This window comes from Lontra canadensis, unplaced genomic scaffold (assembly GCF_010015895.1).
Source record: "Lontra canadensis isolate GAN:19392208 unplaced genomic scaffold, GSC_riverotter_1.0 scaffold50, whole genome shotgun sequence".
In the NCBI taxonomy this organism is placed as follows: domain Eukaryota; kingdom Metazoa; phylum Chordata; class Mammalia; order Carnivora; family Mustelidae; genus Lontra; species Lontra canadensis.
The window spans coordinates 13,375,337-13,392,184 of NW_022631044.1; the positions used below are offsets into that span (position 1 = coordinate 13,375,337).

General features: G+C 36.5%; 1 protein-coding gene across 4 annotated transcripts in view; it reads right to left on the reverse strand.

The window, feature by feature from the left end:
• The window catches only part of VRK2 (VRK serine/threonine kinase 2), a 117,429-nt gene that overhangs the window by 3,591 nt on the left and 96,990 nt on the right, over positions 1-16,848 (reverse strand). For 2 of the 4 annotated variants that reach the window (XM_032873877.1, XM_032873878.1), the window contains exons 11-12: positions 16,058-16,224; positions 10,764-10,925 (exon numbers count right to left, since the gene is read on the reverse strand). In XM_032873877.1, the coding sequence (XP_032729768.1) occupies positions 10,764-10,925; positions 16,058-16,224 (329 nt within the window). Of the gene's footprint in view, positions 1-10,763; positions 10,926-16,057; positions 16,225-16,848 lie in introns of those variants that run through there. The other 2 variants (XM_032873879.1, XM_032873880.1) reach the window with 2 other exon arrangements.

Here is a 16,848-nt window from a genome sequence, read left to right on the forward strand (position 1 = left end):
AAGCGACAACAACTAGTATCAAATGGGAAAGCACTCACTTAAGGATTTAACTACCAGTTGTCTTCAGCGCACTGAGTGATCTGCTTAGAAAAGAACCTGTGGCATGGGCTGTAAAAATGTTGCGAGCTGCCTGTTCTGTGAATAAAGACTGGAACACAGCCACGCTCATTTGTTTATGTATTGTCTATGGCTGCTTTTATATTGCAGTGGTGGAGTTGAATTGTTCTGACAAAGATTAGGCTGTAAACCTAAAATATTTACTATCTGGCTCTGTAAGAAAAAGTCTGATCTTTGGCATAGTTTTTCAAACATTAGAAAAAGCATACAAATCATCTTGGGATCTTGTTAAAATGCAGATCTCATTCAGAAGGTCTGACATGAGTGAGACCTTAGAGTCTGTGTTTCTGAGAAGCTCCACGTAACGCCAGTGCAGCTGGCTGGCTCAGCACACTTTCAGTAGCAGGGGTTAAAGGTATGCAGTGATCTACTCTGCTAGTATAGTGTTTCTCAACCTGTGACAGTTTTGTGCTACAGTGTATAAACAGGACAGCTCCTTAACCCAGCTCTGTATGTCCATAGTGATGCTGCTGAGAAACCTTGAATTCTGAGCAAGTTACTAGCCTCGAATGCATATCAGAGTCAATTAGAGACAGGAAAAATACCAACACCCCTTTTAGTTCTGGCCATGAATAATGGGCATCTGACCTCCCCTCCTGCTGTGGAAGCCCATGAAATAAAGTATACAGTATAAGAGAGTTGGACAAAATACATGAAGCAACTTATCAGGCACAGAAAATAAACAAGGCTGTGATTCTTGAAGCAAGGAAAACAACCCAGATCTTGGGCTACAATTTCAGATGGTATTCACCTTAAATCAGCCTCCAAAAGGCCTAAACAGAAGTCAGGACATGACTCAAGTTGACCCACCAATAAATACCTCCCAGGACAAAAGTCAGTATTCTCTAAAAGAATACAGTAAAATGTAGAGTTTCAAGAACTGACTAGCATCCACAATATTCAGCTCATAATAAAACTTTACCACACAGGGAACAGGAAAATGTGAAAAGAGAAATAGATGTGATGCAGATGGTAAAATTATCAAACAAGGACAATGAAACCTCTATGTAAGTATGTTCAAGGACTTAAATGAAAAGTTAAACATAACTAGTGAACAGATTGGGAGACTCAGCAGAGAAATGAGAAATACAAAGTGCTTCTAGAATGGAAAAATACAGTACATGAAATTTAAAATCCACCAGTTAGGTTTAATAATCAACTAGAGGCCAGGCAAAGGATCAAACTGAAGCACAGCAAGATAAAAAGACTAAATTGAAAAAACAGCACCTCGGAAAAGGGCTGTGAGAAAAGGTAAAGAATTCTAACTTGCATGTATTTGGATCTCAGAAGGAAAAGAGGGATTAAGGGCATGAAACAATTCAGAGCTGAAACTTTTCCAGTTTGATGACAATTATCAACCCAGAGATTTAAAAAAAAAAAAAAAAAAAAAAAAAACCTCAATGAACCCAAAGCAGAATAAACATAAAGACAGCCATCTCTAGAAAACCAAAAATAATCAAATATTAAAAGCAGCCAGAAGAGACACATACAAGAATGTCAATGATAAGAGTAACTGTTAACTTATTAGAAAAAACAAACAAGAAGACAGGAAACAGCATCTTTAAGTTCAGAATGAAAAATCCCATATCCAGTTAACCTTTCACAGTGAAGGTGAGGGGCATCTAATTCCAGACAAGACAGTAAGTACATTCAACTTAATTCCTTCTTCTAATTACTACTAAAATGTTTTAGACAAAAGCAACTAACAGAACTTTCTCCAAGTTGTAGAATAGAAGGCAGACTGGATAAGGGCCTTACTACACAAGGAAGGACACAGCCACTAGTCTCACTCCAACCCCCTTCCTTTTTATGCCTGTTTAACCCAGCCTGGGATATAATGTGTTCTACAGTTTGAAACAGCATTATGCACAGACCAAAAAGGTCCAAGAAAAGCCTGCTATCTTTAAACAATGGATCAGCTAGAGGGCAAGTATACAGTTCAGAATACTTTTGACTATACCTGTTGTACTCTAGATGAATACCATGAGAAAATCTGTCCCCTTCCCACTTCCCACAAGGTGCTATGGAAAGTGGGGGGTAGAGTCCTGTCAATGTATCGCCACCCTCTGCTAACCAGGGAGCACACCTACCTCTCCCCACTGAGGAAACTAAAGCAGAGCCCTGTCAGCAAGACCATCCCCACACTAACAAAGCAGTATCCTCTCCTACTGGGGTTATTTATGAGACAGAGCCCTGTCAGCCACTTCCAGCCTGAACAACTGAGGTGGTACTTCTCCCTCCCTGCCAGATGCTGCGGAGACTCAAGGGATAGTGTGGAGAGGAGCCTACTGACCCATCATTGCCATGCATTAAGAAAAGGCAATACCCCACACCCTTCTAAGTAGAAAGCCCTGTTCTAGGCAATTAACAGACTACAAGAGAGATAACTATTAGTTAAGCTATAGAAAAAAACTGGCCCCAGAAACCAATGGGATCTAACTGATATTTATAGAGAACTCCACCTCAAAACAGAAGAATGCATGTTCTTTTCAATTGCCACTGGAACATTCAGCAAGACAGATCATACCCTGGGTCATAAAATAAACCTTAACAATTTAAAAAGTATAGAAAGTGTATTTTCAGATAATATAAATTAGAAATCAGTAACAAAGAAAATGGGAAAAAAAATCTTCAAACACTTAGCCAGGGTATCGAAAGAAGTCTCATGAAAAAGTACAAAATTATACAAAAAATATAATACATGAGGATTTATGGGATGTAGTTAAATCAGAACAGGACATTTAAAGCATTAAATACTACATTAGGAAAAAATGAAAGGGTTAAAAACAAACTAGAGAAAGAAAAGGGAAAATAAAGAATCAAGCTGAAAAAAAGAGGAAAATCTCCACAAACACCTGAAAATTTAGAAATATTCTTTTGGGACACCTGGGTGGCTCAGCTGATTAAGTGTCTGCCTTTGGCTCAGGTCATCCCAGGGTCCTGGGGTCAAGCCCCACATCAGGCTCCTTTCAGTGGGGAGGCTGCTTCTCCTTCTCCCTGTCCCTCTCCCAGCTTGCTCTCACTCTCTCAAACAAAATCTCAAAAAAATTAACATTTTTCTGAAAGGTCAGAGACCCAAGATAAAAACATACTGAAGTAAATGAAAATATATCAAAATATATGGAATATATCTAACACAGTGCTAGAAATCTATAATATTAAATACCTAGAAAAAAAGAGAGGTCTCAATTCAATAATTAGACTTAAGTCTCCATCTCAAGAAACTAGAAAAAATAAATCCATAGCGGAAAGAGCAGAAATCAGTGAAACTGACAACAGAAAAAGAGAAAAAAGCTCATTCCTTAAAAAACACCAATAAAATTGAAAAACTCCCAATATCTAGAAAGAAGTACTTCTACAGACTCCACAACCATTTACAGGATTTAAATAAGGGAATACTATGAACATTTCTACACAAAAATATGACCGTTTAGATAAAATGGACCAATTCTTAGAAAACCATAAATAATCAAAACTAATTCAAGATGAAATAGGTTAGGGGTTAGTAAACTGTGGTCGACAGTCAAATCCAGTCCACCACCTGTTTTTGTAGAGCTACCAACTAGGGATGAATTTTACATATTTAAATGGTTGGGAAAATATTTTGTGGTTTTCAAACTTACATGCCATAAAATGTTGTTGGAACTCAGTGATACTCATTTGTTCATGTATTGTACGTGATGCTTTTGTGCTACAATGCACAGATGAATAGTTGTGACAGAGACCATGTGACCCTGTAAAACCTAAATATTTAACTATCTGGCTTTTTGCAGAGAAGTTTGACCACTCTTAATATTGAATTCATAGTTAAAAAGGAAAAAAATCCTTAGGCCCAGATGATTTTACTGGAGAATTCTCAAACATTTTAAAAACAACACCCCTCCCCCCCAAAAAAAAAGAGAGAGCAGGAGAGAAAGAAAAAGAACAGCAATTCTACTCATTGTCTTCCAGAAAATAGGAGGTCGGCACTGCCATGATACCAAAACCAGACAAAGACCTAGAATAAAAAGAAAACTGTATACCAATAGTTCTCATTATCAGATGTAAAAGTCCTCAACAAAATACTAGCAAATTAAATCCAGCAGCATGTGAAAAGAATAATACACCATGACCTGGCGGGGGTTCAGTGTCTTGATTCAAACGCTAATAAACGTCATCCACTGTGGCGACAGTATAAAGCTGAAGAATCATAGGATTATATTATTAACTGATAGAGCAAACCATCTGATAAAATCAGTACCCATTCCTGGTAACTTTAATACACTAGAAATGCAAGTGAGCTTTATCAACTTGATAAAGAACACCTACCAAAATCTATAGCTAACATACCAAATGGTGAAAGGTAAAAAAGTGGAAACTCACATGTTCAACACTACATCCACAATTCTATGTACTTATTCATAAAAAGGGATGAACTAAACTATGATATATGCAAAACTCAGATGGATCTTTAGAGCATTACAGTGAATGAAATAAAGCCCATCTCAACAAGTTATGTAGTTTATAATTTGATTTTTACAACATGCTGAAGATACCAAATAAACTAATGCAGAACAAATCAGTGCTTTCCAGGGATTAGGATAAGGGGGAAGGTGCCCCTATAAAGCAACACATAGAAGTTTCTTTGTAAGGGAGTTTCTTTCTAGAACAGTTCTGTAGTAATTGTGGTAGTTACTCTATACATGTAGTAAAATTTCATAGGAACATACACACAAATGCATGTAAAAACTGATGACCAAATAAGGTAGTTAACAGTAATATGTTCTTGGTTTTAAAAATTATACTATGGTTGTAGGATGGTCATTGGGGAAGCTGAATGAAGGGTACATGGGAGCTCTCTGTTACTGTTCAAATGATGTTAAAATGTTAACAAATTCGGAAGTAAAATATAGTTCCCCCTCTCCCCACACCAAAAAAAAGTAAAGGTGAAATAAAGATAGTTTTAGACAGGTAAGAAGTGAGAGAATTAGTCTCTAGGAAACCTATAGTACAATAAATGTTAATCAAACTTTTTTTTTTTTTTAAAGATTTATGTTTTTATTTTAGAGGGAAAGTGAGAAAGAGCAGGAATGGGAGGAGGGTCAGAGAGGGAAACAAGCAGATTCCCCAGTGAGTGGGGAGTCTGACACATGGCTTGATCTCAGGACCCTGAGATCATGACCTGAGTTGAAACCAAGAATTGCCCACTTAACCGACTGAGCATCCTGGGTGCCCCTAAAGGAATTTTTCCAGGAGGAAGGGAAATGAACCAACTGTAAACTCAAATGGGGCATATTTAAGACTTTTTCTTCTTCAATTTGAAATAAAACTGATTTTTTAAAGCACCATAGTTAACTGCATTATGGAATTAATTACATATTAATTAGTTTTATAAAAACGAAATGTATGACAACGATAGCAACGAGGATAGGGGATAAATGGAAATGTGTTTTCACAAGGTTCTTATATATGAAGTGGTATATTAGATCAAGGTAGATTGTAGTATCTAAATTTAAGATGTATATTGTAATTTCTAGAGCTATGCTAATATAGTAGCCACTGACCACATATGACTTGAACACTTGGAATATGGCTAGTCTGAATTAAGATGTGCTGTTAGTAAACACACCAGATTATGAAGACTTACTATGAAAAAAAGAATGTAAAATGTTTCAATTTTTATTACAATGTTTTGGATATTGGTTTAATTAGAGTATATTATTAAAGTAAACCTTACCTGTGTCTTTAAAATTACATATGTGGCTTACATTATATTTCTATTAGAGTGGTTTTAGAGCTGGGGTTTGCAGACTTCTCCTTTGAAAGGCAGATAGTAAATATTTTAGGATTTTGGGGCAGACAGTCTGTGACACAGTTACTCAGCTTTGCCACTGTAGCATGAAAGAAGCCGTAGACAATATGTAAGAGACTTAGCAAGTAAGTCTGGCTAGGTTGTAATATAACTATTTACAGAAGTAGGTGGCTTGCTGAATTTGGCCCATAGGCCATAGCCTGCTGAGCTAAAGTACCCACTACAACAAAAACAAAAGCCCAGAAACCAAAAAAGAACCCCAAAAAGTATAGTTTAAAAATTGAAGAGATGAGAGACAAATTCTCCATTACTCCAAAAGAAAGCAGGAGGGAGGTAAAAAGTGATAAAGAATAAACAGGGCAAAAAGAAATAAAATAGATTGTAGATTTAACTCAACTACGATGATTATATTAAATGGATATGGATAGATTAAAAGGAAGTTTTGTGAGGTTGTACAAAAGAAAGGGACAAACTCTGTTAATTTACAAAAGTACTCACAGACACAAAGAAAACTCCACACTGAGCACAGAGCCCAACACAGGATTATGGATTGTGGATTAAGGATTATGGCCTTAATCCCATGAAGCCAGAATCACTACCTGAGCCAAAACCAAGAGTCAGGTGCTTAACCAACTGTGCCACCCAGGTGCCCCACTATACACTTTAGAAAAGAGACTTAAGTTCAGCTTTTATCTTAAGAAGCTTGAAAGAAGAGAGTACCTAAAGTAAGTAAAAGGAAGGAAATGATGAAGAATGGAAATTAGTGAAATAGAAAAAAAAAAAATCAACAGTAGATAAATCAGCAAATCTAAAAACTGGTTCTTTGAAATGATCAATAAAAATGATAGGCATCTAGCTAGAATATCAAAAAAAGAAAAAGAAACTAAAAAGTTACCATTATAAAGAATGAAAGAAGGGATAATCAAAATGGATACTGAAGATGTTAAAAGGATAATAGTATCATGAACTATATAATGCTGAGAAATTTGACAACTTAGATGAAATGGACAAATTCCTTGAAAGATACATATTACCAAAATTGACACAAGAAGAAAAAGAAAATCTAATAATTTCATTATTCATAATTAAAATTTTTCTTACAACAAAACTCTAGACTCAGATGATTTTACTAAATTCTATTAAACAATTATGAAAGACAAATCTTAGTAAAACACTTCCTGAAAATAGACACCTCCAACCGATACAATGACCTGAAAACAAAAGCACCCAAGGATATTATGAGGAAAGAAATTACAGATCAAGATCTCTCATTAATGTAGATATAAGAAAAACCCCTTAATGGAATAATAGCAAATCAAATTCAGTATGACAACACATTATGACTAAATGGGTTTTATCCAGAGACAAAAGGTTGATTTAATATTCAAAAACCAATGTAATTCCTTATACTAGTAAAGGAGAAAAATCATATGATCAGGAAATCCCAAAAAATTACTTAATATACATCCATGACTTAAATTTTGTTTTCTTTCAACAAACTACAATGAAATTTCCTCAGCCTGATAAAGGGCATTTAGGAAAAAACCTACAGCTAACATCATATTTAATGGTTAAAGAATGAATATTTTCCACCAAAGAACAGGAACAAAGCAAGAATGCCCACTCTTGTAGTATTAGAGGTCATGGCAGGTGTGATAAAGCATGAAAAAAAGATCTAAAAGGCATACATGTTGGAAAGGACGAAGTAAAACTCCCATTCACAAACATGATTGATGATGTAGAAAATTCTAAGAATCTATCAAAGAACTACTAGAATTAAAAAGTGAATTTAGGCTCACTCGTTCTCTCTCCCTCTGTCCCTGACAAATAAATAAATAAAATCTTTAAAAAAAAAAAAAAGTGAATTTAGAAAGATCCCAAGATTCAAGGTCTATAATATACAAAATTATATTTACAATAGAATTTAAAATATTTAGAGATAATTTTAATGGGAAATGTGTAAGATGTCTACACAAAGAAACTACAGAACACTGTTGAGAGAAATTAAAGATCTATATAAATGGAGAGGAGTATCCATTTCATGCGTTCGAAGACTCCGGTGTGTTGCCCCCCTAAACTGATCTTTAGATTGAGCAGAGTCACAATCAAAATCCCATTGTGCTTTTTAGTGGGAATTGATAAACTGGTTCTTAAATTTTATGGAAAGGGACAGAACCTAAAATGGCCAGTGCATTCTTTTTTTTTTTTTTTTTTTTAAGATTTTATTTATTTATTTGACAGAGATCACAAGTAGGCAGAGAGGCAGGCAGAGAGAGGTGGAGGCAGGCTCCCTGCTGAGCAGAGAGCCCGATGCGGGGCTCGATTCCAGGACCCTGGGACCATGACCTGAGCCCAAGGCAGAGGCTTTAACCCACTGAGCCACCCAGGCGCCCCTGGCCAGTGCATTCTTGAAAAAAAGTGTTGAAGGACTTCTACTCATTTCAAAACTTGTGAAGCTGCAGTAATTGATGCAGTGTAGCTCTGGTATAAGGACAAAGAGATTGAGAGAAGAGGAGAGAGTCCAGAAACAGACCATTACTTATAATGTCAGGGGACTTTTGAAAAAGATTCCAGTGAAACTTAATTAGGAAAAGGAACCTCTTTTTACACATGGTGCTGAGACAGCTGGCTCTATATAAAGTAAGAGAAGGAATCTTAACCCCCTTACACCATACACCAGAATGATTTGACATGGCTCATAGACTCAAAATGAAAACTAAAACTACAAGCCTTTTTAAAAAGGTATAGTAACCTGTGACCCTAAGACATGCAAAATTTTCTCAGGTTTCTTTACAGAAAAATAAATGACAAATTGAACTTCAAAGAAAAATAACACAGTTTTTGCTCACTGAAGACACTGTTAAATAAATGATAGGCTACACACTAGTACATATCCATAGTATAGATGTGTAAAGAATACTTACAACTCAGTAATAAAGAGACAATCATCCACATAAAAATGGACCAAGACATTTCATGAAAGAAGATACAGGATGGGCAGTGAGCACATGAAAAAGTGCCCACAGATACTAATTATCAGGTACATGATAACTGGAATCAACAGAGATACTAATACATAAATGTTGGAATAGCTAAAATTAGAAAGACCAACAGCAAATGTTGGGGAGGATCTGTGATTACTGGTGGGAGTATAAAATGGAAGTATTTGTCAACTTTTTATTAAGGTGAACATACATCTGCCCTATGAAATAGGAGTTCCACTTCTCAGGACAAACAAAATGTATCTATAGAAGGACTTGTGACACAAAGCTACTATTCATGGTGACTAGAGCCAGGGGCAGCCCAGTTATTAATGGGAGACTGGATATATGAATTATGATGTAGTTCTACAATGGAGTATTACTCAACAAGAAAAAGAAGAAATGACTAATATATGCAGCAATGTGGATGAACTTCAAAAATACATGCTGAGGAGTGCCTGGGTGGCTCAGTGGGTCGGGGCCTCTGCCTTTGGCTCAGGTCCTGATCCCAGGGTCCTGGGATAGAGCCCTGCATCGGGCTCTCTGCTCAGCGGGAGGCCTGCCACCCCCTCTCTGCCTGCCTCTCTGCCTACTGTGATCTCTGTCAAATAAATAAAATCTTAAAAAAAAAAAAAAATACATGCTGAGTGAAAAAAGCCAGACACAAGAGTTTATACTGTGTGACTATATGGTATGTGACTTTCTAGAAGAAGACAAACTAGCCTAGTAATGAAAATCAGAACAGTGGTTGTCTGGGAGAAAGGGTCTAACTGAGAAAGAGAACAAAGAGCTTTCTGGAGTGATAAAATCTGTACACATGTATCACAATGCTATCCCAATTAAAAAACCAATGTCTTTGCTTAGAACCTGGGCATCAGTTTTTTTTTTATAGTCCCTCCCTACCTCCATACGTAATTGATTATGGTGGACAGTAACAGTTGAAAAAGAACACTCAAGAAATCTCAAAATTTTGTCCCCAAGCAGTACTGTAATTTTATAAACGGAAACTATAACTGCAAAAGATTCTTACTAGTACTAAAGAGCATTCTCTGGATAAACATGCATGCTTGCTGGTTGGATAAGAAATGCCCAACTTGTATATGTCTAATTTTCATCCTGGCTGCCAAGAAGTTCAGAGCCAAATTCAGTGTTCAGTTTAGTGATTAACATCCCAGCTGCCTGATATACCAATTTGTGGGGCGGGGGTTGGGAAACGGAAGATGGGGGTATTAAACTATCCTGTTTCACATTTTAAACTACCTCAAATCATTTGGGGGAAAATGATGGTATATAAATGATAGAAAATGTTGGTCATTTTGGAAAAAAATTTCGCTTTCACTGAAGATAGAAATACATTGTATGCTTCTTCTTGTCAAAAAAAGGTTAGTTCTGGAAGGACTTCTGCTATTGCTTGGATGAGTCCTCTGCTAAAGGTAGGTCACTACCTGACCAAATGATGGAATAACATTAAAAAATGCATCATTTTAAAATACAACCATATCAACAGGGAGACTCTTCACTTACCTTCGATTTTAAGGGTGAGACTGACTGGAGGAACCCACGTAAGAGATGGAATATGTTAAGAGTCCCTAATGGATCATAGATGGCATAAAAATTTAAGTGCACTTCATTACATTCTTAGGCTAAAGAAAGAAATCAGATCTGTACGCAAATGTGCTCACTGTCGTTATGTTTCTGCGATGACTGGTGTCGGCTGCTTTGATTTTATCCACTGGATAGGATAGTTTTCTGCCCTTTCTCATTTAACAAAACCATACAACCTTGACCCTCAGGAGAAAATACAATTTCTTTACTCCCATAGCGCATATTCTAATGCAACATGAAGGAAAAAGAAACAACAAAAAGCCTCTCACCTGAGCTGTCTCACTGCTAAGCATTACAGTCGGTGGCTCCACTTTTTGCACTTTTCTCCCTGTTAAGCAGGACTCAGCACTTCTCTCACTATGGATGTTTTTCTCTATTAACCTATTTTGCATCTGATTGACTTGCTTTGTTGCAGCCTTTTGAGAAACAACCTGTTGATAGAGAGTAATCATGTATAATGAAAACTTTTGACACTTGTTTAAAAAAAAAAACAAAACGCATTCACATCCAGATTCTTGAAAATTCTAAACTTGCCAAGGTTTGTAAAAAGGAGGAAATAAAGAGGAAACCAACAAATGGATGTTATGGAAAGAATATAGAAGTTGGCAAGATCCAGACCTTTCTCATCAATAGTACAAGACCAATTAAAATTAGTGTCACTGTTGTACGCTCTTTAGAAATTATCTTATTGAAAACGGCATTTTTACAGAAAACTGTCACATTCTCAAACTGCACATGAATTCATTATTAACCTTTGCTGGGAGTGGATCCAATACATCTTTTTAGTTTAAATTCTTATTAATTAGAATCTTAGTTCTCTATCATTGAAGTGAGCCTAATTAATGTGAACGTATAAAAGGAGCTTAGGATGTTGCTTACTTTTTTTATACAGGTAATTTAACCTTTCAGCAGATGAGTCACAGTTCATGTCACCTAGTACTGTGAACCAGTATCAGAGGTTAAGTTCTACAACAAGCCTGCTGTCTCTGAGGTTTCTTTTTCACACCACGGTGTTTTCTGGGGGATGACTGACTCTCAATAACCTTGAAGTAGACATGGAAATAGAAGGGCAGACCCCACAATAGAGTTGGAAGATTGAAAGCCACAGTGAAGACCCTTCTGTGAAGTATTTGCTCAGCAGCTTCGTGTTTACAGCAGCTGAAAGTGCCATCACCTTTTTTCATGGGTTAAATAGGGGGCAGAAGATAGGAGCAGCACAAGGGGAAATAATGGAGTAGCCAGTGCCAAAACAGAGAATGAATTACATTGGCTGGGCAAGCAGAGCCTTAATTTGCAGTCTCTCGATTTTTAGCTTCTGTTGCCAAATGTGTTCACTCCTTCCCTTTAAAATATGCTGGTGTTTTGTGGCTAGGTCTAAGCTGTCACAACACCATTCTTTATTCACCCCTCCTCCTGGATTCCAGCTTCTCAAAGGAGAGCAAAGTCATTGCTTTTCAGTAACCTGACAATTGGAATTGTTCCCTCATCACTCAGGGTTTCTTTATTTTCACCACTTGACTCTCCCAAACTACTGGAGAAATTCGTGTGTGTAACCATCTTCTGAGTCTCTCTCCCACTGAAGTCATCTTGGTGATAAATGCTCATCATACCACAGGGTGAAATAAAGGGTTTCCCAAGGCTGCTGTACACCATTCATCCTAATAAAAGACTAGCTTGCCGATCATCCTGAAAATGTGTCTCATGATATAAAGGATTAGTTGAGATACTAGTTGAGGTTTTTAAAGCCTCCTGGATGCTAGGCACTTTAGGTAGAACGGTTTTTGGCCTGGGAGCCTCTGATGTACAAACAAAATTTGATCTAATATAGTCAGTCCTCCGTGAGGCTTTCTGGAAGAGATGGTGCCTCCTGGATCTGCTGTCAGTTGGCCGGATGGTTAGATTGTGCTGCCATAAGCACTTCTAGCTAATAAAGTGATATCCAGTTTATGAAAAATTTCTATTTCTAGGGAAACTTTTGAAATGGTAAGAGTGGAATAGGATGATTAAGTTTTACTCTCAGTTGTGAACAGAGGTAAAACTTTTCTCAAATACATGAAAGTAAGTACAGGAAACAGTCTGGGCATCTCACATAATCAAACAAAATGATACTGTGCAAATCTGGGTCATTTTCAAGAAAGTGGCTATTCAAATAAGGCATTTTTAATTTAATCTTCCACTGGCACTTCACGGTATTCTAAGAAATCAGGAATACTCTGGCCTCCTAAAATTCAGTAAGCCAGCAATATGCTCATAATTGAGAATTTATACTCTCCTTTTCTCACACAGAATTATGAAGACAAGCTTAACAGAATTATTTTGAGAAGGCTCAAGAAAGAATTGTGTAAATTTTTAAGTTCAATGCAAGGATTACTACAACCAATAATAATATATTCACCCCTGGGTTTGCTGTAGGAGCCTCAGATTCAGGGTAAATGAAAGGACAAACTTGCACTTGTCTGAAATGTAGGACAGCTTGAATGTTTCACTGTCCTACGGTTGCTCCTCTGTCTAGGTCGAGCATTTCGGAAGGATGGGTGGCTCATTATGCCCAGGTCTCTGTGCTGTTACAGTATGACTCGGGTATCCCAACACCGAGGGAGATATGATAAGCTGATCAAAGGGTCCACTACTGGCTCTTGAAGAAACAGCTTATTCAAGGGTTGAATGGGGGCCTTCAATAATGCTGGTTTTCCAGCTTGGCTTAGCATTCTCATCTGGGAATTCTAGAGCTTCAGCTCACCTCAATAAGCGTTCATACTGAAATATGGTTTCCTTCAGTGAATTTTGGACATTAAATCCCAGTGGAAGGCATCAACAGACTGTGGTAGCCCTGATGATAGATTCTTCTAATTTGACAGTGTTACCTCAGGAGCCATCGGAGCTGCTAAAGAGTGATTTCAGCAACACAGACCATCATTTTGATTGAGGCAAATGCCCCAAAAGATTTGCTTTTGAGGAAAAAAATATTAGTGTCCCTCCTGTCTTGACAAAAATTCATTTCCAACTTAACTCTAGTAACAGTATTTGAGGACTTGTGCAAGGCAGCAGCTCGGTTTACAGGAACAGTTTATGATGCCTAGTAAAACCCAGTATTGGAAAAATACCTCATTTTTCTTTTGCAAAAACATGCTGTAAGTTTGCCAAGATTCTTATGGTGATGTGCTATTTTCTAATACCTAACCAAAACATATTTTTGTTAGGAACACTAAATTTAAAAGGCACAACCACTTATACTGAGGGTAATAACTTGGACAAAATTAAACATTTATAACTTTCTTTTGAATACTGAATATTTTGTTTATCTAACTGTGTATGTTTTCTGGCTCACTGACTTGTTTTTAAGTGTCTTTGTCCAAAAATTTTAAGTCCAGAATTCACTCAGTATTCTATTAAATAATTAGAGTACATTGAAGTAACAAGAAATGTTTTTAGTTACTAGTAAGGGGATTCTGTGATTAAAAAGAGAGAAATTTGGAGCCATGTGACTGGTGCTCATTCTGGACCTAAAATGATTTTTGTTATGAAAGTAGTCAATCGCAGAAACTATCCTATACTTCTATCATTCACGGGAACTGAGTACATAACAGTTTACACTGTCATATTTTGCTTTTAAACATTTTCGAGTTTGATTTTTGCAACCTTACAAAATATGTAAACTTTAAAAATAAAAATTCAGATACTTTAGGTTTAGCCACATGGTGAACCCATTTTTATGACTATTAAATATATTTGTGCACTTAAAATACTACAGAAGTTAAGTCATTATTCCATAAATATTGATCTGCTGTGGAATATACCCTCACTATACACTGGGGCTGGTCATACTGTTAGAAATTAACTAAGGTCTTAAGAATGCACATTATTCTTTGTATTTTCTTTTTACTCATAATCAAAGTGCTCTAATCAAAAGGGAAGAATAAAATTTTTGATTGAGTCTCATTGGAAAAATGCACATTGGAAAAATGTTTTATGTTCTATTATCTGCATATAAAAATGGTTTCACAACAAACATCCTTTGCTTTTGATGAAACTGAAAATTCTGGTGAATAATAATTAGAATTTTACATCAGAGAATATAACTATCAGTTTTTAAAATGGCTTCCTTTATATTTCAATTAAGTTTATGAAACTGAAAAACTACGAAAAAGGAAAAAAAATCTACTTAAATTAGTGTAGATTAAGTGGTGACCATTATTGCAAGGGAAATACTATGTTAAGGAAATGGCTCTTTGTTTTGTTGCAAAAGTGATAAAAACACAGAAGTCAATAAAACTGTTAAAATAAGTCTCAGTAATTACCAAGATCAAAATCCACTGGCTTTTTATTAAACATGAACTTTTGTTCTGCCTTCTGCAATACGTAAATAGTGCTGACAATTGGTTTGTGAGGCATTTGCTACAATAAAATGTAATTGTATCATGAGAGAAAGGTGACAATCAGGAGATCATGAAAAAATTACATATTCTCACTGGTAGTTAATTAGCCATGCAAAACCTCCTCAAACAGATATTCTCTTCTATTAGGAATGATTACTATGCAGGCCTACAGATGTCAATACCACAGTCATTCAAATACTTCTTTCCCTACTAATTGAAGGTTGTAAAGCTCTGGTGCCAAGGTTTTGCTTCCAAAGAGCTAATTTATGACTAGAAGGATATTTTATGTCTTCAGTTGCAGCAGCTACAAAATTCAGCAAATCAGAACCATCTGTGCACTGATACTTGACTCACCATTCATCTCGCAGCCTATCAGTCACATTAGTTTGCATCCTGCATTCTTGGCTCGTGAACACTTGCGATGATCCAAAGTTCATAAGAAATATTAAAAATGAATGGCATCCTGACCCTACCTTATTGTACACGCATCAGGAAACCCCACCACCACCACCCACATCTTTTGCATATGGACCGTATCAAGGAACGACTGGACACTTGGATTCCCACCCAGTAAGGCTGTTCACAGCAGTCTCAAGTTGCCCCCGCCCTCTGAGAAAGGTTAAGTCCTAATTCTTGTACATTGTTTCAAGTTCTATTTTTTTAAGTTGGTGTGAGCCAGTCAGTTGGAAAATTACAGAGTAAAGGATGAAAAGGTGTAACTTAAAAAAAAAAAAAATTGTAGATTGAAGTATCAGTACACACAAGTCCTTTAGTTAAATTTAAGAGTATCACTATGATTGCCACCAAATTATGACCAAACTGGTAAGCAAAACCAGAGGGAAGTAACTAAAGAGATCTGAAGAAAAGCAGCAAATAAAGGTCCTCATGAGTAAAGTCAGATTAGCCTTTAATCTGACCTTTGGTCATATCTCTGTGGCCTCAGTCACTGCTTGCTTTCTTTAACAGTACACTAAATCGGCTATAGATCCTCCTGTTTTTCTCTAGGAGACAATAGGTCAAAAGGACTTTCAACAAAATTTCTTGGAGTTGAGTGAGGAGAACTAGTAATTACATATAATAAGCAAGAAACTGGGTTGTCAGACTCCTTTTGAGACCCCAAACAACTTCATTTGGTAGAAAAGCTTCAGAGAAGGTAATCCTAGGGTCCCAGGGACTAAATTACTTACTTTTTGATTGTTTGGGATATACACATTTGCACCCTCTCCTCTGGTGGAAAACTCCAGTGGTCCTAAAGGTATTCCACCTGGGTTCAGGATTTTCTTGAGCATTTGATAGTTTGGCTTTTCATCATATGCCAAATTATGAGCACATACCAAATATTCAGCTATTTCACCTGTGAAGTGTTAAATTTTTTTAAATGTTATTCATAATGGGCAAGAATTGTCAAGGTTCTAGTATCCTCAAAACCTCTCTATTCTCTTATACATGCACACAACACACATCCTGAAGAAACTATCAGTGAACACTCTGGTGAAAAGCACTTTTCAAATGATACCCAAAAATGACTGAAATACAGTGACCTGGAGATGTGACAAGATGGGAGAAACTAATAATTTTTTACATATCTTTGTTGGTATGTTTATTTTTCACTAATCAAAAGAAGCAAATTTTTAAGATTATAGTTAGTGATTTTGACTTACGGGGTGCAATTACTAAGAACTACATGAGTAATATGATAGATCAGGCATGCTTCATACTTCTTTTATGTTGAAGTTTTAAAAATTCAGCTACAAACAAGTGTCACTTATTATAAACCTCCTTACTTTGATGGAAAAAAATATCACTGCAAATTTTAATTCAGACTTTGATTTTGAGATAATACTAGTACATTTAGAAATGACCTTGAATTCTAGGTTTTTAGCCATGACTAATTTTAGAGTTCACCAGACCTCCCTCGAGCCCTCCATCCTTAGAGCCAGCCGGGTGCCTTCACTTGTGTCATCTTCCTAACGACAGA